This window comes from Bradysia coprophila, unplaced genomic scaffold (assembly GCF_014529535.1).
Source record: "Bradysia coprophila strain Holo2 unplaced genomic scaffold, BU_Bcop_v1 contig_151, whole genome shotgun sequence".
Lineage (NCBI taxonomy): Eukaryota > Metazoa > Arthropoda > Insecta > Diptera > Sciaridae > Bradysia > Bradysia coprophila.
In genome coordinates this window covers 8,150,487-8,172,423 of record NW_023503423.1, presented here as the reverse complement: position 1 = coordinate 8,172,423, position 21,937 = coordinate 8,150,487, and the positions used below count along the sequence as shown (strand labels likewise).

The window sequence follows — 21,937 nt, the reverse complement described above, 5'->3', positions numbered from 1 at the left end:
AAAGCTTTGAAATATAAGATGCTTAAAGAACCCTAGCACGTCACATAAGGTGATCAACGCTAACGACGAATGCACATTGAACAAGTACATTAGTAGTAACATACTTTTATAGCCTATCGCAATAATAGTGCAAGCCACTCCACATACATTTCTTTGTCACTTTTTCTCGCACCAATGTCAAATCTATAAATTGAGACACAAAATAGATTGTGAAAATTGCTCTCGTCACTACCGCAAAAATCGGCGATGGCACTGCCTTCGAGTGGGTCTTTTTAGATACGAAATTTAAAAATCAAAATTATTTTTTAGGAAATTTAAATTTTCGATCACATTGTCAATAAAAGTATTGTTCGTCTGAAGTGACAGAAGACCGACTCGCCGACAGCGTCGATCATTGACGGTCCTGTGAAGTAGTGCTCAAATCCACAATCTATATGGCTGTGGCTTACAACATTATTGCGAAAGACTCAGGCCCGGCTGGCTCAAAAAAACCGTTCGGGGAAATAGTTAAAAGCCCTTATTTTCGGGCGACTCTTTCCAATTAGGCCCTCGATTCGTATTACTGATTACAATTGTGTAACTTACACAGTATACGTGAATCACACAGTGCCGCTACATCACACGCACAATTGCGACATTTGCATAGGACACAACGATCTGGGGCGCAAAATTTGAAAAGAAAAATTGGAAATAGTTCGGGTAAATATTCGCTAGTGGAACATAAAAATGTTAAAACTAAAGAAAAATTTATTAAGAAAATTTCGCTCACTTCGCTCGCTAGTGAAAGCTGGGCTTATTATTGAGAATTTTTGTCAGAATTTTCCTAGTTTTTAGCCCCGTACGAAGTACTGGGGTCGAATTGGAAGCAGACAGTAAGGGCAAAGCATTTGGTTATGTTCATAGATGACGAATCCGCAATTAAAAAAATGTCCGTCCGTCCGTCTCTAGCTTGAGTAAATCACAACCTTTTTTGAAAATTCTTTTTTTCCCGATTGGTATTGACAAAAGTAAGGTCAAGCTCGAAAATGGGCAAGGTAGGGTCGGCCCCTCCAGAGCTAGGGCCCTATAGGTGTTTTTCAGTCTTTCGACGATATCTACCGAAATACGCACGCAATAGCTGCTTGTGATATATCAAATGAAAGGTATTGACGAGTTGAACAAAGTTGCTGAACATTGTTTTTGGGTAAGATGCAACGTGGGCCTGTTCGGAGGGCTCAAAGGTCGTTACTCGGCCCTAAGTGTTTTTTGCACATAAATCGAGTAAATCTCATCTGATTTTGCTAGTTTTTGTTTCATTTGAGAGATAGTTGAATGCCGAATAGAACGATGGCAAAAAATGTTTCAAATTTGGGCCCTTGGACTAAGGCCGCTACTCGGCCCTAAGTATTTTTTGCACATAAATCGAGTAAATCTCATCCGATTTTGCTAGATTTAGTTTTTTATGGAAGGTAATTGAATACCGAAAAGAACGTGGCGAAAAAAGTTTCAAATTTGGGCCCTTGGACTAAGGCCGCACCTCGGCCCTAACTGTTTTTTGCACATAAATCGAGTAAATCTCATCTGATTTTGCTAGTTTTTGTTTCATTTGAGATATAATTGAATGCCGAATAGAATGATGGCGAAAAAAGTTTCAAATTTGAGCCCTTGGACTAAGGCCGCTACTCGGCCCTAAGTATTTTTTGCACATAAATCGAGTAAATCTCATCCGATTTTGCTAGTTTTTGTTTCATTTGAGAGATAATTGAATTCCGAATAGAATGGTGGCAAAAAATTTCAAATTTAGGCCCTTGGACTAAGGCCGCTACTCGGCCCTAAGTATTTTTTGCACATAAATCGAGTAAATCTCATCCGATTTCGCTAGATTTAGTTTTTTGTGGAAGGTAATTGAATACCAAAAAGAACGTGGCGAAAGAAGTTTCAAATTTGGTCCCATGGACTAAGGCCGCTTTGTGGCCCTATGTGGTTTTTGCACATAAATCGAGAATATTTCATCAGATTTTGCTACTTTTTATTTCGTTTGACATATAAACCAATACCAAAAGAAAATTGGTAAAAAAGTTGTAAATTCGGATTCCAAAAATTACATCGTAAACTTTTGTTTTCTACTTGAGAAGTACTTCGTACGGGCTTTTGTAATTGCGCTAAGCGCAATTTTAAAGATGAACCCTTACAGTTAATTTGCAAAAATAGGCAATAATGTCAAGTACGCAATAAGGTTACGGTTTCATAATTTTTTCGGAATTATCCAATAATTAAAATTCCCAATAAGCCCTGTTCTACCACCGTTTGAAAATTCCCATTTTTTGTACATGTTCTGGGAATTTTATCAATGGCTGCTAGAAAATTCCCATTTTTTGTACATTTTCTGGGAATTTCATCTAAAGCCGGTAGAAAATTCTCATTTTTTGCACATTTTCTGGGAATTTTTTCTATGGCTGCTAGAAAATTCCCATTTTTTGTACTTTTTCTGGGAATTTTATCTAAAGCCGCTAGAAAATTTCCATTTTAGGTACATTTTCTGGAAACTTTATCTAAAACCGCTAGAAAATTCCCATTTTTTGCACATTTTTTGGGAATTTATTCTATTGCAACGCTTATTATTGAGAATCTTTTTCAGAATATTCTGAATTTTTTCAAAATTTTTGGAATTAAAATTCTCAGCAATAAGCCCTGAGTGAAAGAATACAAGTGTTGATTAGGAGAGGAAAGAATTTCGGTGTTTTCGGCAATTTGTACAATAAATCGGCAAGGAGAATGCCGTAAAATAATACAATTTTATCTCCTGCAAGCTGATATTTCATACATTACGCGTTTCTGCATATAAACACAAACACATACATAACCACAGCCTATACGATTGGATAATTCACACATAACCCACCTAGGGTAAATTTACTTTCCATCTACATATTTGAACAAAAAAAAAATCGCCGAACGGCGGAAGCGAACACGGGACCAGCAGCATATCAACCAAACATGCTGACCAATACGCCAACAAATCACATAACGAGATGCAATTGGTGTCGGTAGTGGTTCGTTAGTCACTTCTACATCGATCAAATAATCAGAGTAGTCGGAATGATGTGATTTGAACGAAATGTTGAGGTGGATAGTATATGTGTGTGAGTAAGTAAATAAAGGATTCTCTGTATGATGTTTTTTTTTGTTGTGAATGCGTTTTAAAACAACATGCTTAATTAATTAATTTTAAATCCAAATTTTTGTGGTTATTTCGCTAATGTATGAAATATCAGCTTGCAGGAGATAAAACATTGTTCTACCTTGGTGTATATTTCTCGAATCACTTCTTATGTACAATTGTATATACACTCGCTGGCGCTCGTTATATACAATTGTACATACGAAGTTATTCTCGAAATATACACCAAGGTAGAAAATGTACTATTATTCGAATCAAATTTAATGGTAAAAATTTGGTTCGAATATATAAAGTCGGAGCATTATAATTTGATCGATTCCACTCATTTAATTCATTTTTAAATAATTGTAGTTTTCGAAGAAATCATTTCGAAAACATTAATAAAAGCTTAGACACGTGCATTTGAACGGACTACCCGCAGGTATACCGCGAGTAAACCAAGGCTGTATACTTTGGGGAGGTCAAGCAGATACAGATACGCGGGTTACACACCACAGTTGATGATAAAATGGCCGATTTCATACAAAAATTCACCTACTCTGATGATTCTCGTCGTCTTGATGAAATTTTTTACATGTAAAATCATCAGAAGTGGTGTGTTCCCGCGTATCTAATAAAATGGCGGTCTGCGTGACCTCCTCAAAGTATACAGCCTTGGAGTAAACAGCTCTAATGCGCATGTGTAAGCTTTTATACTGTAATGTTTTCGAAATTATTTCTTGAAAAACTACAATTATTTAAAAATGAATAGAATCGATCAAATTATAATGCTTCGACTTTAAATCGAATAAAAGATTAACTGAAAGGCTAGGAAATCGAAGAAAATATTGAGAGAATCGAATAATAAATTGACAGAAAGGCCTCAGTAGAAAAATTTCGATTGGAAATTAAAGATTTTGCCTATGTTCGCTAAAATTGGCTACATTTGTTTAAAATTTTAATGTGTAGGCATCCTGTACGTTATATTTACATTGTCTGCGATGAGAATGTAAATGAAACTTACATGTTAGGTTTTTCGATCATTTACATGCGCTGGTCGGAAATTTTTCGATGATTTTGTTTATGTTTTCACTTCACACAAACCACGACATAAATTAGAATCTACACAGGCAGAACTATTTTTTGGTACACCTGCCATCGATAACATTAAGAAAACACTAAAATCACACTGAATTTATAGTTTAAAACAACAAAATCAAAAATTTTGCACTGAAACTGAGAATGACAACAACAAAGAAGTCAATTAAATACAGCCGAAATGGCGTCCACAACCGATGCCTACTAAATGAAAATAAAATTTTAGTTCAAAATGGTTAGAAGTGGAAAGGTTCCGAAATGTTGTTTTATGCAAAATTGTTTCGTAGTTTTCATCTTAGACAATGTAAATACAACGCACAGGATGCCTACACATTAAAGAACAGTACAGAAGAGCCTATGTGAATGAGTAATACATGTGTGCGAAATTAGGCGGTTCGCCTTCGGCTCACACGCCGCAAACATCGCACACATGTATTACTCATTTACAAAGGCTCTGCTGTAATCTACTATTAAAAACCCCTGTCAGGACTTCGCCCGACTGAAGCAAAAGGCCCTTCGGGAATCGCCCGAATGCCCAGTATGGCCAGTCCGGGTCTGGAAAGACTGTTAAGATTTGTTACAGATAAAAACGAGTTACGAGAGGGATATTCAAAAACTGTAAAGAATTGAACCATATGCAGACTATATTTTTATTTAAGCACCCCCGCTCCCTAAAGAACATACGAATTACTTCAAAGACATCAAAAGAAATAGCGCCCCACAGCTGTGGCAGCTATTGTAGATTACCTGGAGACAAAGTTACCTGCAACAGCTGTGTTTTTCGAAACTTTTTTGTCAGTGTGGGCGTCCATACGAGTTCAACGAGCTATCAGAGATATTAAATTTCAGAATTTGGATATTCATACATTTTGAAATAGATAAATTTTACCAACCTTTGTTACTTTGTAAGTTTGTTACAACGAAACTTTTGAATGACTTGGTGGATTTGGCTGATTTTCAGTGCCGCAAATTTTTTTTGGTAATTTTTTTTCTAGAATTTTTTCAGTAAAATTTTCGCTTCTCTTTTTGTGAGTCGAAGCTGTAAGCGTCACCCCCTCCGATATCAGTTCTTTTGTAAGTGGATAAAAGAACTTGCGCACACTTCCACTGTATGTGGTTTTGGGCAATTACAGCGTATGAGTCACCCTGGGTTGTTATTGCCATCCTAATTTTGTTCATTAAGCAAGATCAAGATTGAAATGAATTGGCATTAGACTGTTCTGGTGGCTTGTTTTAATGTAAAGTTTTAAGTTTATGAGAAGCCGTTTCAACATTTTTATTAAAGTTTTTATTTTAATATTCCATAACTCGTGAATACAGCTATTCCATCATTTAATGACAACAACGACAAAAATGTTAGAAGCTCCAGGGGAAAAACTGATAGTAATGAAAGAATATCGGAGCTCTGTCTTGAATAGACTTTATTTATTCAAGTATCAAGAACGTCTAACCAGCTAACATGATTATAATATAAATATTAGTATCCTGCCTGATTACTAGATTAATCTATAAATTGTACCTTCAACAAAAAACAACCAGGGAATTCCGGCTAATGTCATCCTCCATAAATAATATGCTTATTCTTAGATAAGAGATGACGACTTTCTGTTGGATAATTCGTTCAATGCTCTCAGCACTAGTTCTTCCTTGAACGGTTTTCCAATTATTTGAACACCAATCGGAGAGCCAATTGATTCTTTTGTTGACTGGAAAATTTCAATGGGCCATAATACGACCAAAAGCAATTATACCTACTTCCATTAATCACAAATGATCAAAGTGTGCATACCTCCTTCGCCAATCTAAGCAGAGCGTCGCCTTCGTCATTATAATAGCACAACAGGCCCATCTGAGGCTTAGGTGCTGGGCTTACACCCTCCCATCTAATCTAATCGTCATTATAATTATCGATATTTTGACCACTCTCTTCACCGAATGGAATAACACCAGCCGGGAAATCAACAAAATTCCAAATCATTGTGTATTCTGTGGCTCCTGCAAAATTCCATAAAACACGATGAACATTATTTGTTTCGTACAAAAAAAAAATGGAATTACCAAAAAGTGCTTCTGTATCGTTAATTCGGCAAGCAGCAAAAGGAAATGCTGGGGCCAATATCAAATCCAAATTGTGATCTTCCATTTGTGCTAACAGTTTCGAAGTCAGTTGATTTTTCTGATAGATCATGTCCCATACATCTCTGTCAGAATGCTGATCAGTTCCAGCCTGTGATAAAAGTGAGACTCTCGCGGAATATTCACTAGTGCCAGGTTTCGTCACATTACTTAGACACGTATCCAGGCGTCGTCTCGCATCAGATCGCCAGGAATTGGCCCGCAACATTTCCAGTCCTCTGGCTGGAGGCTCGTTAGCGAAGAGTTTCTTGAAATGTGATTCGGGTCCAAAATCTACCGCAACAACATCGTTCATTAATTTAACAATGTCCCAGTCTTTTTCAATTTTAAACGGCACAAAAACATGTCCTAAACTCTCCAAATCGGTTTTAGCATTCAAAACAGTTGCAATCGTGTCACCGATTGCAGGGAAGAATGACAAAGAGGTATAGTAACCAAATCTTAATGGCCGTCTCGATTCGAACACCTAAAATTAACTTGAGTTCAATTTTTTTTTTAAGAAAAGAAAATATTTGTAATGCACTTTAGTGTCCCATGGAATCGGAAGCGCTTCAGCATCGTAAGTATTTTGAGTAGCATCTGTTAAAAGTGCTTTGAATACATAAGTTACTGTGCTAATATCGTTTGCCAACACTCCTGGGACTCCTCTAACTAGAAAGAACGTTATAACCGTTACTTTCAAATACTTCAAATTTCGAAATCATTTACGTACGTCCGACTAGTTGTGGTAGTGTACGCTTTATTCCTTTATCACTTAATCTATTTATAGTTGGCATGAGAGTAGAAAGACCACTAAAATGTGCTGGAATTCTGACAGAACCAGCAATATCGGTACCAGTACCAAAAACTGCACCACCTCCTCCAATAAGCGATGCTGTTCCACAGCTAGAACCTCCAGGAGCAAGTTTCACATTGCGATAGTTGAGTGTTTCACCAAAAATAGGATTGTCACTTGAAAACCGGAACAACGTCTGTGGAATATTTGTTTTGCAAAATATGATTGCTCCCAGATCCATTAATGATTGGACAAGAACACTGTTGGACGATGCTGGTTCATTAAGATTTTTCCCAAGCCCCAATGTTGTATCCATTCCAATAATGTCGTGATCATCTTTAACACAAATTGGTATGCCGTGCAGTGGTCCTTGAACAGCGTTGAGTTTATCCAATTTCTGTGCCCTTTCCTATGAATTTTATTTTCAACAAACTCAAATTCATGCAATCGAATTTCAAAACAAACCAAAGCGAATGGTACGAACTCTGTTATACAGTTGAATTTATCTTGGACGGCAATTGCCCTTGCGATGTATGCTTGAAGAACCTGTGTAGCGTTTAAACTTCGCATTTGTAATTTTCCTATTAAATCTTTTACTGGCAAATCAAGTATCTTGTTTGTCAATTCGTTCAGAATGTAGGTTTTCTTTATTTGTCTAAAGCTTTTGTTGCGCTGAGACTGCCGTTCCAGAATTGCTTGTTGAATTCGAACACTTTCCTGAAACTAAGCTTTCAATGTAACAAAGAAAAATCGTCTTTTCAGCAAATTAAACCGGCCGTAAACAATGTAATCGAACTTACATTGAATAATGTTTGGCTTTCATCATTTAGATCAATGTCCTGTAAATATACAAAGCTTAGCAATGCTAGAAACGTAAAAAATAACCAAACGGAAGGATCTTTCATTATGCACTTGTCGAAGAAAACAACATTAAAAGCTAACTTCAATGTCAATGAAATCGAGAGAACCTTGAATGAAATCACCTTCGAAAGTAAGTTTTAAACGTCAAGAATTACTTATATCACGCACAATAATAGAATGTTACGTAACTGCGGAACCTAACTCTACACTGACAAAAAAGTTTTCAGATTATTACCTGTGACAGATAATCTTTCCCCAGGTAATCTAATTTCTCATACAAAAACAGCATTACCTGTCACAGATAATGTGATTTTTGCATGAAAAGTTACATTACCTGGGAACGCAACCGTCAACTTTTTTCTCAGTGTAGAGATTATATCCCTCGACTTCGGCTCGGGCCAAAAATCCACTCATGGGTAAACAAATTTTCCCGTAGATACGTTTTATATTTTACATGCTAGCGTCCGGTAAGCACTTTTTCACAGACATAAGCAGTGATGTAAAATGCACCTTTCCGCGCGCTGGCATGTAAAAAATATGAAAAAAATATTGAACATTTTCGATCCGCCGTCGATCACACACTACTGGATTAATAATATATGAAAAGCACACTCTCAATACCACGCCCGGTAGATTGAACTGAAATTTTTAAGATTTTAATCTGATCTGATTCTGATCTGGAATTTGAAAATCGTGAACATATCAATCTGAATCTGATCTGAAGACTGTTGAAGTGGTAGGTTCTGTTTACATATTTACTTGAAACATTACTGAAACAGTTTTAGAAAATATTGTCGACACTTTGGGATTCACAATTTTTTAATAGTTATTTATGTAACAAGAGGTTGACAAGACGTCGTGTGCGATAATATACCGTCCTTCATACGATTCGTGTTGGATACAACGTTTTATGCAATTAAGAATGTCGAATATATATCGACGTCACAAACACGTTGCTTTTAATGCACTAGTGCGAAAAAGTCCCTTGCAAATCCATTGTCGCACTAGTGCGATAAAATACGTTCATATAAAATTGCACACAGCTGCGCAAGTTGCAAATATTATCACAAAATTGCATAAAACGAATTTAATGTTTTGTCTACGAATCAATAATACATAAAACGAAGTCCGATTCGCAATTATTACAATAGCAGGTCACGCGCCAGTACTATAGTTTATGCTGAAACCTACAAAAGCGGCATCTTTATTTTCATATCTTAACACGGTCGTTTCTTGAAGTTTTATACTGAAAATTATAGAAGCGCCATATGCAGCTACAGCAATAGGAAAATTGCTGACAAGTGGAGAAACCGTCAACAAAAAACATGCCCTATTGCAGACTGGAGAGCCGCCAAATTTCAGCCGCCGAAAACCGGCGGCTAGACCCAAAACGACTCGCCGCTGCCGCCGGAGATTTTGGTCGACTAATTGCAGCTAGCCGCCGGAGATTTTGGTCGACTAATTGCAGCTAGCCGCCGTAAGCCGCCGCCAGAGGTTTAGGTCGGCTAACTCGGCGGCTGGTGCATATTTTATCCAAAAAAGATGACACAAACCAACAAAATTAAATTCATTTTTTGGGACAGTACCGTCACTTGAGAATGTACCCCTACTTTTAATGTCCCTTGCTATGTCTATCTTTAAGATATTTTCTACTTTGATTTTCGTAAGTTTTTTATTTTTTCTTCAAAACAACATTCCAAGAAAAATTGAGAAATTTAAGAAAATTTTCAAGAATTTGTAGAAAATACTGTCGATGGACATGGTCTTTTGTTTGTGAAAATCCCAAATTTTATGAAAATAGTAAAAATTGCGAAAATTCGATTCGTAAAAGATTTGAAATTTCATGAAAATTCGTTAAAAGCGCAAAAATTCGTTTAAAGCGCGAAAACTTGTGAACAGAGCGAAAATTCGTAAAAAATCGCAGAAATTCGTGAAAATTACAAAAATTTGTCATCCAGCCGCGGCCAGCCGACCTTTTTGGTCGGCGGCTAGGCCCAGTCGCCGCCTGAACTTTTTTAACGGCTAAGCCGTACTTAGCCGCCGCCGCCACGCCTTTTTTGGACGGCTAGACGCCGCCGGCGTTTATTTTTCGGCTCTCCGGATCTGATCTGAAATCTGAAAATGTCGATCTGAATTTTCCAGATCAGATCAGATTACATTCAAGCTTGATCTGATCTGATCTGTAAAGTACAGATTCGTCATTTGCAGATTTCAGATCAGGTCAGAACAAACTGTTCCGAGCCCTGTACCAGAAATGTTAAATGTTAAGTGAAACTGTAAAATTTGTAGAAACGTTTACAAATCACTTGCGATCAAATAGGCCCTGTGTGTATGGCCAAGCCAATCATACAAACTAAATTATACTGTACCTCTCATGTTGATAATTTTCAGCAAGTAATTGGAAAATTTAATCTAATCCAAATTTTATCGGAGACATTTCGAAGATACGGTGTTAGGTTACTTGAGGGCTTTTCTGGTTTTTGAAGTCAGTATCATTTAAGCGCTAGCCACTCTTGTATAGCCCGACAGCAAATTGCTTAAAATGTTGTCGAACGTGCTGTTCTTATCTATCGGAATTACTCTAGCGTTTGGTGGTGGAGTCAATCCCCGAACAGGAATGAAAACATCATTTCAAGAAAACCATATACCGTTTATGGATTTCGAAGACGACAGTTCCATTCTGCCGTTGGTTGATCCCTATGATGGTATCAGCTATCGACTTCCAAATACCACACTGCCGATGTCATATGACATCTGGATCTCTACTGATATACACAGAGGAGATTTTGAATTCAACGGTCAGGTGACCGTAAGATTTCGGTGTATAGAACCGACGTCTGAATTGACACTGCAGTACCGTGATTTGACCATTGAGACAGTCAATTTATTTGACTCCAACAATAATTTGATTGAAGATGATGTTGCGTGGCACCTAAACGAAACTTTGGAATTTTTGATCATAGAACCAAATCAACAATTGGAACAGGGGCAGGAATACTCAGTAAGTGTCACGTACAATGGAACTATGACCGATGATGGTTTGGGCATTTATCGTGCTTGGTATGTTGACCCAGCAGGCAATACACGATGGCTTGCATCAACTCAATTTCAAGCTACCGAAGCCCGTCGCGCATTTCCTTGGTGAGCCAATGTTTTTACGCATCCCTCGTTCCAACAATCAGAAATTCTTTTCGGTTTCAGTTATGACGAACCTTTGCACCGAACACGTTTCAACGTATCCATTAGACATCACACAAGCTACACGGCACTCGGCAATATGAATGTGGCCGAAATCGTTCCAGAACCAGGAACTGATTACGTTGTAACGAGATTCGCCGAAACGTTAAGAATGCAAAGCTACCTGGTGGCATTCACCGTTTCCGACTTTATTTTTACCGAGGATTTGGCTGTTACACCACCGCAACGCATTTTCGGAAAGAGTGCTTCGATTCTGAATGGAGAAGGTGAAATGGCGCTGGAAACGTCTATACGGCAAATGAGGATGATGGAGGAGTACACCGGAATCAATTACACATTTCCGAAAATGGATCAATTTGCGTGTCCCAACTTTGCATTCGGGGCAATGGAAAATTCGGGCCTTGTTTTGTACAGAGAACCGTTTTTGCTCTGGGATCCGAGTTTGGATAGAACGCGAGATCAGGACAATGTTATCACAATCGTCGCCCACGAGTTCATCGTAAGTGTAAAAATAGCTTTTCGAGTGGTGTGTACGTACGTTTATTTTAATCGCCACCTGATCGAGTGTCATTAAGTGATTTTGTCTAATTGGACCGAAAACGAGAGATATTGTAATCAGAAGCCAGACATACTAATCTCGACGTTTTTGAGTGTCTGGCTTTCCCCGACACAAAGCTTGTCTATTCACACACGAATTTTATCAACTTTTTTTTATAGCATCAATGGTTCGGAAATCTCGTAAATCCTGCATGGTGGACGTACTTGTGGATCAATGAAGGTTTCGCTGCTCTCTATGAATTTTTTATTCCGCACGTGACGTATCCGGACGCCAGATACATGGACTCTTTCTTAGTCGAATACATGCACGTTGCGCTAGAGAATGATGCCAATCCGAATGTTCGAGCGATGACACATTATGTCGAACATCCTGACCGTATCGAAGAGTAAGATGACATTGTTTTTGGGTGCTCTATTATCAGTTCTCAGTAAATTACCATTTGTCACCAGTTTGTTCGACATTGTATCCTACCATAAAGCTGGCAGTGTGTTGCACATGATACAAAATGCACTCGGTCATGACACATGGAGACGAGGCTTACACTTTTTCTTACAAGACCGCCAAGATAACTACACAAATTCTGCCCTTCTGTACGCTGGAGTCCAACAAGGAGTAAACGAAGCCATTCCAGACAACACTCCCGATGTTCATGCTATTTTAAGTACATGGGAACTTCTAGCAGGTGTTCCAATCATCACAGTGACTCGGTCGGGAAATGTACTGAACTTACAGCAGTCAAGATTCTTTTACACCAATCAATCGTCGGATAATGTTTGGCATGTACCGATCACTTATGTGGTCGCATCGAATCCCAATTTCAATACGACAACAGCTGATATGTGGTTAACGGCAAGGGAATCGGAGATACGGAATGATTCAACACCGAAACCGTGGATGCCAGATGATTGGATTGTGCTCAACATTCAACAGAGTGGATACTATCGGGTCAACTACGACAATCAATTGTGGAATTTAATTATTGAACAGCTGAATGGTCCACAGTATGATCGAATTCATCTGTTAAACCGCAATCAACTTATTGACGATTCGTTCCATGTCGCCCGATCTGGACGCATCACTTTCGACATACCCTTGGATATCATGAACTATTTGGAAAGAGAAACGGATTTTATCCCATGGGACAGTGCTGACCGAGCTCTATTCCTGTACAACCGTTGGTTACTTGGCTCGTCAGTGTATGATGACTTTCAAGAGTATGTTTTGAAGAATGTCGTTGCTATGTACAACAAATTAGGTGTGAATGTAATAGAAAACGAGCCACGACTCGATCGATATGCCAGACAAGTTGCGATAAATTTGGCTTGCTTCCACGGACTGCCACAATGTCTATCTGATACAGCTCAGCAATTAGAAAATGTGTTTGAGTCGCAACAGACAGTTCATCCTGACGTAGTTGCTCAAATCTATTGCAATGGAATACGACAAAGTGACGCAGACAGCGTAGAGGCATTGCAAAATCTGTTATCGTCTGCTACGCGTCAGATTGAACGAAACAGGATAATCGCAGGACTTGGCTGCATTGAAAATGAAGAAATTCTGTACGAACACTTACTAACAGCAATTCGTCCGGGAACAGTGTCGAATGCAGAAAGGTCTAATATTTTGTCGTCTCCTTTGAACAACGGCATTGGCTCTCTGTTGGTGTTGATAGATTTTGTTCGACTGAATTATGGCGGTATCAATTCGATCGCGCCGAATCTTGTGTCGACACTATGTTCGAACATAGCTATTCGTATACCAACAGAAGAATTATTCGATGTATTTGCTGACCTTTTGACGCATCTTCAGCTCAATGGAGCAATAACTTCGAATACCGGAAATAATTTGAGAGTTTCTGCCCGAGGCATTCTTAACTGGCAAGAGCAAAATTTACAGGACATTGTTCGGTTCTTTGAGCGGCAGAGACATTAAAGGTTTTTGTTATAAATTTCAATGTCTAGATATTACCGTTTTATTGGTCCTGATACATCGGTAACTTACCTGGTATCTTAGAAAATCCAAATTGGCTTCAAAGAATAGGTACTGGACCCAAATGACGAATGAAATTTAAAAATTAAAATTTTTATTGCAAGGCCTGTCTCCTGGGGAGATGCGGGAAAACAGGGAAATATGCAGTTTTGATTGCTTTCCAGCTAATAGCTGTTGTTATACACGCCCTATTTTCTTAAGAATTGCTTATTTGTTTCGCATCGATACCTACCTACCATTTGACATATCGCACACCATTTTTGAGCGAAAGCATCCAGAGATATGCTTGAAAAACTAGTGAAAAAAACATCAAATGCAAGGTATTGACGAGACTAGAGGTGTGCGCCGATCTTAAAATAGTCGGCGGCGGTGCGCCGACTGGTAAGGGATCGGCGGCGGCGCGCCGGAAGAAATTTATAGTCGGCGGCGGTGCGCCGATCGGCGCGCCGATAAATTTACAAAAAATCTAAACTTTCGAAAATAATGCAAAAACATTTGAAAAAGCGTGCGCAATCATTTTTCCGAACACTGAAATCTTACTATCTTGTAATCTGAAGTATCAACCACTTATACAAGGGGAATCAACTGAGGCGTATCTCACCTTTTATATTGTGTACAATGTACAATCACCTATTATTTTGAAAACATCTAATTTAATGAATCCAAGAATGATTAATGAGTTTGCGTAAATGACATGTAAGCTATAAGTCAAATTATAATTTGGAAATTTTAAGTCACATCTTCATACCAGATGTTCTGCAGGCTTCTTATTTCCAACTTATAATTTATGTCATTTACGCAAACTCACTACTATTATCTTTCGATTTATGCAATAACCGTTCCCGTTGCCTTTAGTCCATCTTCGATGAAGGAGTGAGATCGTAGTAGAAGGTTTTCGCAAATAAGAGATTTAGATAAACTTAAATTTATAAGTAATAAGTGCATAGACTACGCCAAAATGATTTTTTTTCCCAAATTTTTTAAATAAAGCAGCTAAAAATTGAAAATAAAGATACCCGTGTCTCGTCTTTTTGACGAAAAAACTTGAAACCGGAAAGATTTTCCACTTTATAAATTCCTAAAACACGTGATTTGCGCCATTTTCCACCCAAATTCCACATAAGGTCTTAAGTTTGCCACTTTACAATTACAGTAGTTTTGACTGATTCACTGAATTTTGTTCTCCTTCTTCTTCCTCTTATATGCACAGAAAATAGAGTAACGTACCCAAGAGTTCACGTTAAGTGAGGATACAGAAAAGACAAATGCTGTTTCGACCTCGGGTATCGATGGCGGTCTCGGGCCAGCGTGATCTGACCATCCTCAGTAGTATCCATCGATACCCTTCCCAAGACAGCAGCAAACTTTTTCTTTGGACTAGTATTTATATGGCGACCATATAAAAGACGAGCTATAGGTAGACCACCAGAGAGATGGACAAACGGAATTAAGAATATTGCAGGTACAAACTGGCAGCAAATGGCAATGGATAGCAGTGGATAGAAACAGGCTGAAAAAGAAGAAGAAGAAGTATTTAAAAATATGCATAAAACACTTGCCATCTACTGATAGAAATAGGATACGTTATAGAAAGCTACTTCGAAGATAACCCTATCGTAGCATCAGAAACAAAATCACCGTCGTACAGTGCAAGTAAGAAGAAAAACCCAAAGTTTCAACAAAAAATTTTTAACAAAAAACTCCTTTCTACGCATATAGAAACATAGCAGCATATAGAAACCTGACTTATAAATTAAGAGCGATAAACATTTGCTAAAACCTTGTACATGTACTCAGGCACACACTTTTGTATAGATTTTTCAATTTAAGTTTATATTTATTGTCGCCCATTAAAATTTCTGAAAGCACTAAACGTATAAAATTTCGGCGCGACGAAAATACAATCGGCGGCGGCGGCGGCGTGAGCTATTATTTTTCGGCGGCGGCGCGCCGAAAATTTAGCAAAAAATCGGCGGCGCGCCGGCGTAAAATCGGCGGTGCACACCTCTAGACGAGACAAATCACTAGTTTTTCCCAAGGTTCTGAAAGAGGGCGGGTGAAATACAAATCTTGACAATTTAGCACGACAGAGTAAAGTTAACCAGGCAGGAGCGCTGATTTGACTAGGGACCTGAATAATCTATATTATTATATTTTTTGTGAACAAAATTTTTCAATTTATGTCAGTGTTCATTTGAGTTCATTTTCATCCAGTGTATTAGGTCCCTTATTTGACGTTTCGAAAATGAACCGCTCCTGCCTGGTTTATTTTACTCTGCCGTGAATTTAGGCATGTTTTGTTCAACTCACTCATTAAAGATTGTACGAAAAGAAAACTTGAAGAAAAATTTTTTCAAGCATATCTCTGGATGTTTTCGTTCAAAAATGGTGTGCCATACGTCAAATGAAGGGTATTGACGAGGCGAAACAAAATATTCATTTTTCAAAAATCGGGTCTGTACAACAGAGGCTATTGGCGAGAAAGCAAGTAAAACTACAGATTTTCCGGTTTTCCCGCACCTCCCCTGACAACTTAACACAAAATTGCTTTCAAATAAATGACATTGGATACTGCGTAAGTAATTTATTACAAGAGGTAACAGTTTTGTAATAAAAGCAAAGCCATAGGTGTACTTTTCGATCAACAAGCTTTGGTAACTGACTTTTCGACAATATATATATCCGAAGCGAAGGGAAGGTTTACATTTACACTTGTCGAAAAAACCGTTACAACGGAGGTGCCTGAAAGTTAAAATATTATTTTATCGATACAGCGTGTCCTTATTGTGTCGATGAACGAGAAACTATGGAAAGGTTTCGTCTGTTTGTCAAACTATGAGCAGAATTCCCCATGTTTCATTAACAGTCAATTCGCCAAAACTTCGAACAGTCGGGATTCAAGCCGACGGCGATCCGATCGAGGTATGGCTCAAATGAATCGTTGTTAAATTCTGAGAACAACTTTTTTCCAGAAATTTTTTTGTTGCGCTGTCATGGCCCTTAGAAAATTTTTCTCCGAAGTGGTCGCGAAAATCATTTTTTATCAATTACTCAGGGAGCCCACTCCTCCTTGATTCCTTAGATCTCCTTGATTTTCAAAAATCCTCCTGAAACCTCTCTAATCTCCTCAAACTCATTATTTTCAGTTTCACTTTAGTTAAAACATTTTAATGCTGACTGTGGAACCATCTATATTCAAAACCGTTCCTCGCTTACTTCACCAAAAAAAGCTCATGAAACCCAAATTATTCAACAAATGAGATCGATAGTGCTAAAAGGTACTTGCAAAAACCTATTGCTTCAATTGTTCTTTTCATCGATTGTGTTGATGCTGCTGGCAACTTAATCATTTATTGTCAATCAATTGTTAACTTTAGTCTGGTGTGTATCATGTTTGAGAAAAGTTTGGCCATCTGGTGTGGCCAATGCGTATTTATTACTCAATCATAGGAATGCTGATCCTGAGCGAGGATTTAGCTTAAATAAATTTGTGTTTCCCGAAATTTCAAGGAGCAGCTCTTAGAAGAAACGATTGCGGCTATTCGGATAGTTAGAATACTTTGTAGTTCTACGATAAAGTGGAAGATTTTCCAATTATTCGAAAATTGTTAGGGCTCGTCGGCCCGTAAAAGATGTTTTTTACATTTAGATGTAGAAAAAGAGCGAAAGGCGTTATTAGCAAAATCGAAACAAAACGAGTCAGACAAAAACGAAAAGCATAAGAAAGAGGCCAAAACTCAAAGCATCAAAGCTGAAATAGCATAGGAGACTTTAAAGTTAAAAGTCGCCGAAAAGTTAATTGATGATGGTAATAACACTTCGTCAGCTGTAGTTAGCGAACGTAAATTCGAACCTGACCTAAAATAATCTGAGACCTTAGTCGAACAATGACTTTGTGGTTTCGGGTTATTTCTTGAAATTTTTGTCTGAAACGAACAACTGTTTCGAGTTCAGTTTTTAGACCCGTACGAAGTACTGGGGTCTTATAGGTTTACGCATACGTTTGTAACACGTCGAATTGGACTCCCTGAGTAAGGGGAAACCTATTGTGGTTGTCTAGAGATGCCAAATCCGCGAAAAAAAAAATGTCCGTCTGTCTGTCCGTCTGTCTGTCTGCACGATAACTTGAGTAAAACGCATCCGATTTTGAAAATTCTTTTTTTCCCGTTTGGTAATGTCAAAAGACAGGCTAAGTTCGAAGATGAGTGATTTTGGATCGACCCCTCCCGAGCTGTGGCCCAATAAGTGCTTTACGGTTTTTCGAAGATATCTCCGGACATTTAAACGTTAAACTTGTAAGTGATACGTCAAATAAAAGGTATTTACAATACCGATCGACAAAAAAAAAGTTTATGGAAATCGGATAACCGACTCGTGAGTTAGACCCCTTGGTGTGGAACAGGCACAGGGCGGCAAGCAGTTTTTGCTTGTAGGTCGGCCACATTTGAACATATTTCGTCTGTTTTAGCTTTATTAGATAGGTATTGACCGTACCAATCAGGGAAATTTTTTTTTATGAATTATGTTCTTCGGAGCGTGAGCTAGGTCTCTTGGAGTGAGCTCTTATCTGGCTACTCGGAAGTACAGTGAACGTGGTGTATTTTGACAATATCTCGAGTAAATTTTGACCGAATTTCATGAATTTTTTTTTGTTTGAAAGGTATTAACGAATGTAAAGCGTCGGTACTATTTCCGGTCTCCTAACAAAATGGCTGCCGGCGGCCATATTGGATTTTATTAAAAGTGATATAAAGTGGGAAAAATGATACTTAGAGAGTTTCTGTTAACATGGAAATAATTTGTTATGTGTGTGGGGTTTCAGGGATTCCATATATGGACATCTATATATACCTATATACAGCTATATTGAGCTATATACAGGCAAATAGAGCTATATAATAGCATATTCCTCTGTGAAATGTTTATTTACAGTGAAATATACGTAAATATAGCGGTATATAGCTGTTTAAATAGGAATTTATGAAATTTGACTTCGTACGGGGCTGTCTATATTGCCTCCGGCAATTTAATTGTATATGATAACAAGGCAAAGAGTGGATAATGTAAGTGATTTAAAAGGAAGAATAGTTTTTCAGCAGAGAAGAAAATGAAGTAAGAGAAATGAAGAGTATCACATTAAAGGCTTTTGATACGAATAGGTGTTTCATACGGGTCGGCGTTAGCTATGTTTTTTTTGGGAAACCCAATCAGATGTGACCTTCAGAATTTATCAGAATGTAGACCTGAGTCCAGGCCAAAGTAATAATCACTCTTAAACCATCGGTATGGACCCCAAAAGAAACGTCTGCATTTATTATATACAAATTGTTGGTAGCTTTATTTAGAATTCATTCTTTCTTTCAAAATAAAAAATGAAAATAATTTGCTGTAAGCAGTTGAACGGTAAGTGTTTTTTTGCATATTTATTGTGTATACTTTCACGAATTTGCTATAGGAAAAACGGTTGCTTCTAGCGACTAAGTACTATGATATCAAATAGTCTAATGCCTTGTCCTTATCATTTTCGAACCGAATCAGTGCGTCCGATATTTTCGTTTCATCAAATCCTAATTCTAATAACTCACACAGCGGAATTAAATGCTCAACAATCTGCAATAAATGGAAAAATGGTTGGGACGAATAAATTATAAAAATTTACAGAGCGGTTTGACTGTCAGACATTCACCTTTTTATCATCACTTCCGAGCTTATCGAATATTCTCCTCACGCGATTGTGATCGAACCCCATCGAACTGATGTTTTTGATCAATTTCTGCGATGCAATCGGTAAATTATGGAATGCAGCATCGAATTTCGTGACTTGTTTCGGTGGCGATGCACTTATTGGTTCGTAATCTGCAAGGAAATCAATTTTGCATCAAAAAGGACTTTATTCGCAGATCAATCATCAGCCATTCATCAATCGAATTTATATAAAAGAAATGCACAGCAAATTCCTTACTCACCATCGGTAGGACTAGCAATTGATTGACTATTGTTCCGTTGCCTTTTCATTTCCGAATTACTCAATTCATCGTTCAATTCTTTCAGAATATCGGGCACACTTTTCGATTTAGATTTTTCCAAATGACCGGTCACCATTGACGCCGCATTGTATGTTGTTATCGCTGCATCGACATTGTTCATATTGTAACCGACATGGACGTTGTAGTTGTGATTCGTCAGATTATACGTTGGACTATTGTAATTGCAGTAAAATTCATTATTTGGTATGACTGTTGTTGCTGGCAGAACATCGACAGCATTCGTTAAGTGTTGAGTTTGTTGGTTGTTTCGATTATCGAAATTGAAATAATTCTCGTTCGACTGATAGGTGCTAGCATAACGTGGAAATTCGGTTAGGCGTTCCGTTCGATTGGCAACCGAACCGTAACTAATATTTGTTGCACCGTTTATTTGTTGCGGATATACACTACCGTTCGGATCCTCTGTATTGTCATTCGGTAGAACCGCATGTTGTTGGATCGGTGTTGTGTCGCTACTGGTAGACTCCGTTGACGTTTCCGGTGTAGTTGTCTCATGCGACTGTAATGTGGAAAGGTTCAACACTTGTGCCAAGATATCGAGATCGTTGATGGTCTTCAGCTCGACGTTGTCAAACGGACTGGACGTGTCATTTTCGAAATCCGAATAATTTATTTTGTTGGTGTTTCCTGTCGGATCAAATAAAGTCTTCAGTTCTTGTGCACTACATACGACAGCGTCTGTCAAAATTTGCAATCGTTTCAATTCAAGTCAACCCCTTCACTTTCCAATGATTTCAATGAAAATTGAAGAGATGAACAAAGCCTCGAACTAAACTGTTCCCATCCATCCCAGCCTACAAAACTTACCTGATCGATACGCATTGTTTAAGTGACTGAAACTCGTCAACGGATTACTATAGGTTGATTCATGGCCGGGTATCACAGTTGGCATCAGAATTGTGTCGAAGTTCGGTGAACTAAATCCAGCGACTGGTTCATGCGAACGTTTTGGTTCGTTTTGGTGCTCCGGTTCATCATCCGACAAATCTTCTGCACTCGGATACGAAACAGCAGTTAACAATTGCTTTTGTTGTTCGTCTACCATTTGTTGTCGTTCCAGCTGCCGTTGACGCATTCTCTCTCGCCGTTCAGTTTGATCACGATTCCGTACACTCTTCAATTCGGCAATTTTTACCAAAACATTTCGTTCCAAATTGAAATCATATTTTGTTTGTTCGAGGACATCGGATGACAGTAATCGTTGGACGATACTTTGTGGTAATGAAATCTTTGGTGGTGGTTTGTATTTCTCGGAAATTTTCACTGGTACACCTTCCATGTAATTTTGTTGACTGTAAGACATTTTCTTCTTTATTCTGTTCTGCAGAGCCTGCGTATCCTACGATATATCTGGCAAGTAATGTCTTGACTAAATTGGATTAGAGAGAAAAAAAAACATTTTTCTTTTGTTATGACTCCACAGTGTTCGTTTCGACGACAGAGTAATTGACTCACGTATAAACTAATTTAATTTGCAGAACGACATTCATTACACCAAAAAACAACGGAGAATTAAATTAGCAAAACTTTGTGTAAATTTCTCAACATGAAAAAACATTTAAATAAATAAAAGGAATTGCAAAGATTTTTTGTATGTTAATCTTTTGACATTTGACATTTGATGATTTCATTTATTTTGACAATTCAACTGAATGGTGCCAACATCAGAAAACAATAACAAAAAATCAATGAACTACTTTTGGAACAGTGCTGTCAATTTTATCATTATTATACTGAAAGAACATGTCACCACTAACTCGTCGCGAAGCCACCGAATACTGTTGTATTCATTATATTCCAATTCTGTATAAATTCGAGTTCGTCACGTTGTCTACTGACTCACAAGCGACAAAGTCTTATCTATTATATGATAACGTTATAGGACCAAGAACGAAACGAGTGTATTTACAGAGTACATAAACACTGAAGGTAATGTAGACCCTCAGCGGATCAGAGAAATTACGGATCCAAACTTTCAGGTGAATTCATTTTCGTATGTGCATCATGACGGCCCTAAATCCTTCCAATTCACCACTAAATACAACTTGACGCAAACGAATTCAATACGTGTGCAACATGACGGAGCTAAAATTCACCTGAAATTTTGGGTCCGTGTGTAACTGTGGATTTGCATT

At 38.0% G+C, this 21,937-nt stretch overlaps 4 protein-coding genes across 4 annotated transcripts in view; 2 read left to right on the top strand and 2 right to left on the bottom strand.

Moving 5' to 3' along the window:
• The window catches only part of LOC119074822 (myb/SANT-like DNA-binding domain-containing protein 3), a 29,513-nt gene extending 25,855 nt beyond the window's left edge, over positions 1–3,658 (top strand). Inside the window, exon 4 of the mRNA XM_037181111.1 lies at positions 3,598–3,658. The gene's annotated coding sequence lies outside the window, so the exon portion shown is untranslated. The remainder of the gene's footprint in view (positions 1–3,597) is intronic.
• A 1,858-nt stretch (positions 3,659–5,516) lies between these two features.
• LOC119074815 (vitamin D3 hydroxylase-associated protein-like) lies at positions 5,517–8,213 on the bottom strand. The gene is made up of 9 exons (XM_037181104.1): positions 7,949–8,213; positions 7,614–7,865; positions 7,086–7,557; positions 6,897–7,024; positions 6,296–6,839; positions 6,143–6,232; positions 6,027–6,070; positions 5,806–5,943; positions 5,517–5,580 (listed from the first exon to the last, which is right to left on the bottom strand). Exons 1-8 carry the CDS (start codon positions 8,051–8,053, stop codon positions 5,821–5,823), a joined length of 1,758 nt encoding a protein of 585 aa, XP_037036999.1. The 5' UTR covers positions 8,054–8,213; the 3' UTR covers positions 5,517–5,580; positions 5,806–5,820.
• Positions 8,214–10,506: 2,293 nt separating this feature from the next.
• On the top strand, positions 10,507–13,709 carry LOC119074814 (aminopeptidase N-like). The gene is made up of 4 exons (XM_037181103.1): positions 10,507–11,150; positions 11,211–11,706; positions 11,925–12,151; positions 12,216–13,709. Exons 1-4 carry the CDS (start codon positions 10,552–10,554, stop codon positions 13,696–13,698), a joined length of 2,805 nt encoding a protein of 934 aa, XP_037036998.1. The 5' UTR covers positions 10,507–10,551; the 3' UTR covers positions 13,699–13,709.
• A 5,360-nt stretch (positions 13,710–19,069) lies between these two features.
• Positions 19,070–21,435, bottom strand: LOC119074816. Its single transcript, XM_037181105.1, has 5 exons — positions 21,258–21,435; positions 20,610–21,171; positions 19,722–20,429; positions 19,442–19,611; positions 19,070–19,365 (listed from the first exon to the last, which is right to left on the bottom strand). Exons 2-5 carry the CDS (start codon positions 21,103–21,105, stop codon positions 19,240–19,242), a joined length of 1,500 nt encoding a protein of 499 aa, XP_037037000.1. The 5' UTR covers positions 21,106–21,171; positions 21,258–21,435; the 3' UTR covers positions 19,070–19,239.
• Between the last annotated feature and the right edge of the window lie 502 nt (positions 21,436–21,937).

What these genes read in the sequence shown, in the direction of transcription:
- LOC119074814 (XM_037181103.1), top strand. Translation starts at nt 10,552, where the DNA reads ATGTTGTCGAACGTGCTGTTCTTATCTATCGGAATTACTCTAGCGTTT. An exon ending in TCGTCGCCCACGAGTTCATC is followed by an intron (nt 11,707 to 11,924) that starts GTAAGTGTAAAA and finishes TTTTTTTTATAG; the next exon opens with CATCAATGGTTCGGAAATCT. An exon ending in CATCCTGACCGTATCGAAGA is followed by an intron (nt 12,152 to 12,215) that starts GTAAGATGACAT and finishes ATTTGTCACCAG; the next exon opens with TTTGTTCGACATTGTATCCT.
- LOC119074816 (XM_037181105.1), bottom strand. Translation starts at nt 21,105, where the DNA reads ATGTCTTACAGTCAACAAAATTACATGGAAGGTGTACCAGTGAAAATT. An exon ending in AATTGCTAGTCCTACCGATG is followed by an intron (nt 19,612 to 19,721) that starts GTGAGTAAGGAA and finishes ATTTCCTTGCAG; the next exon opens with ATTACGAACCAATAAGTGCA. An exon ending in TCGGAAGTGATGATAAAAAG is followed by an intron (nt 19,366 to 19,441) that starts GTGAATGTCTGA and finishes CATTTATTGCAG; the next exon opens with ATTGTTGAGCATTTAATTCC.
- LOC119074815 (XM_037181104.1), bottom strand. Translation starts at nt 8,053, where the DNA reads ATGAAAGATCCTTCCGTTTGGTTATTTTTTACGTTTCTAGCATTGCTA. An exon ending in AAAGCCAAACATTATTCAAT is followed by an intron (nt 7,866 to 7,948) that starts GTAAGTTCGATT and finishes GCTTAGTTTCAG; the next exon opens with GAAAGTGTTCGAATTCAACA. An exon ending in ACTACCACAACTAGTCGGAC is followed by an intron (nt 7,025 to 7,085) that starts GTACGTAAATGA and finishes CGTTCTTTCTAG; the next exon opens with TTAGAGGAGTCCCAGGAGTG.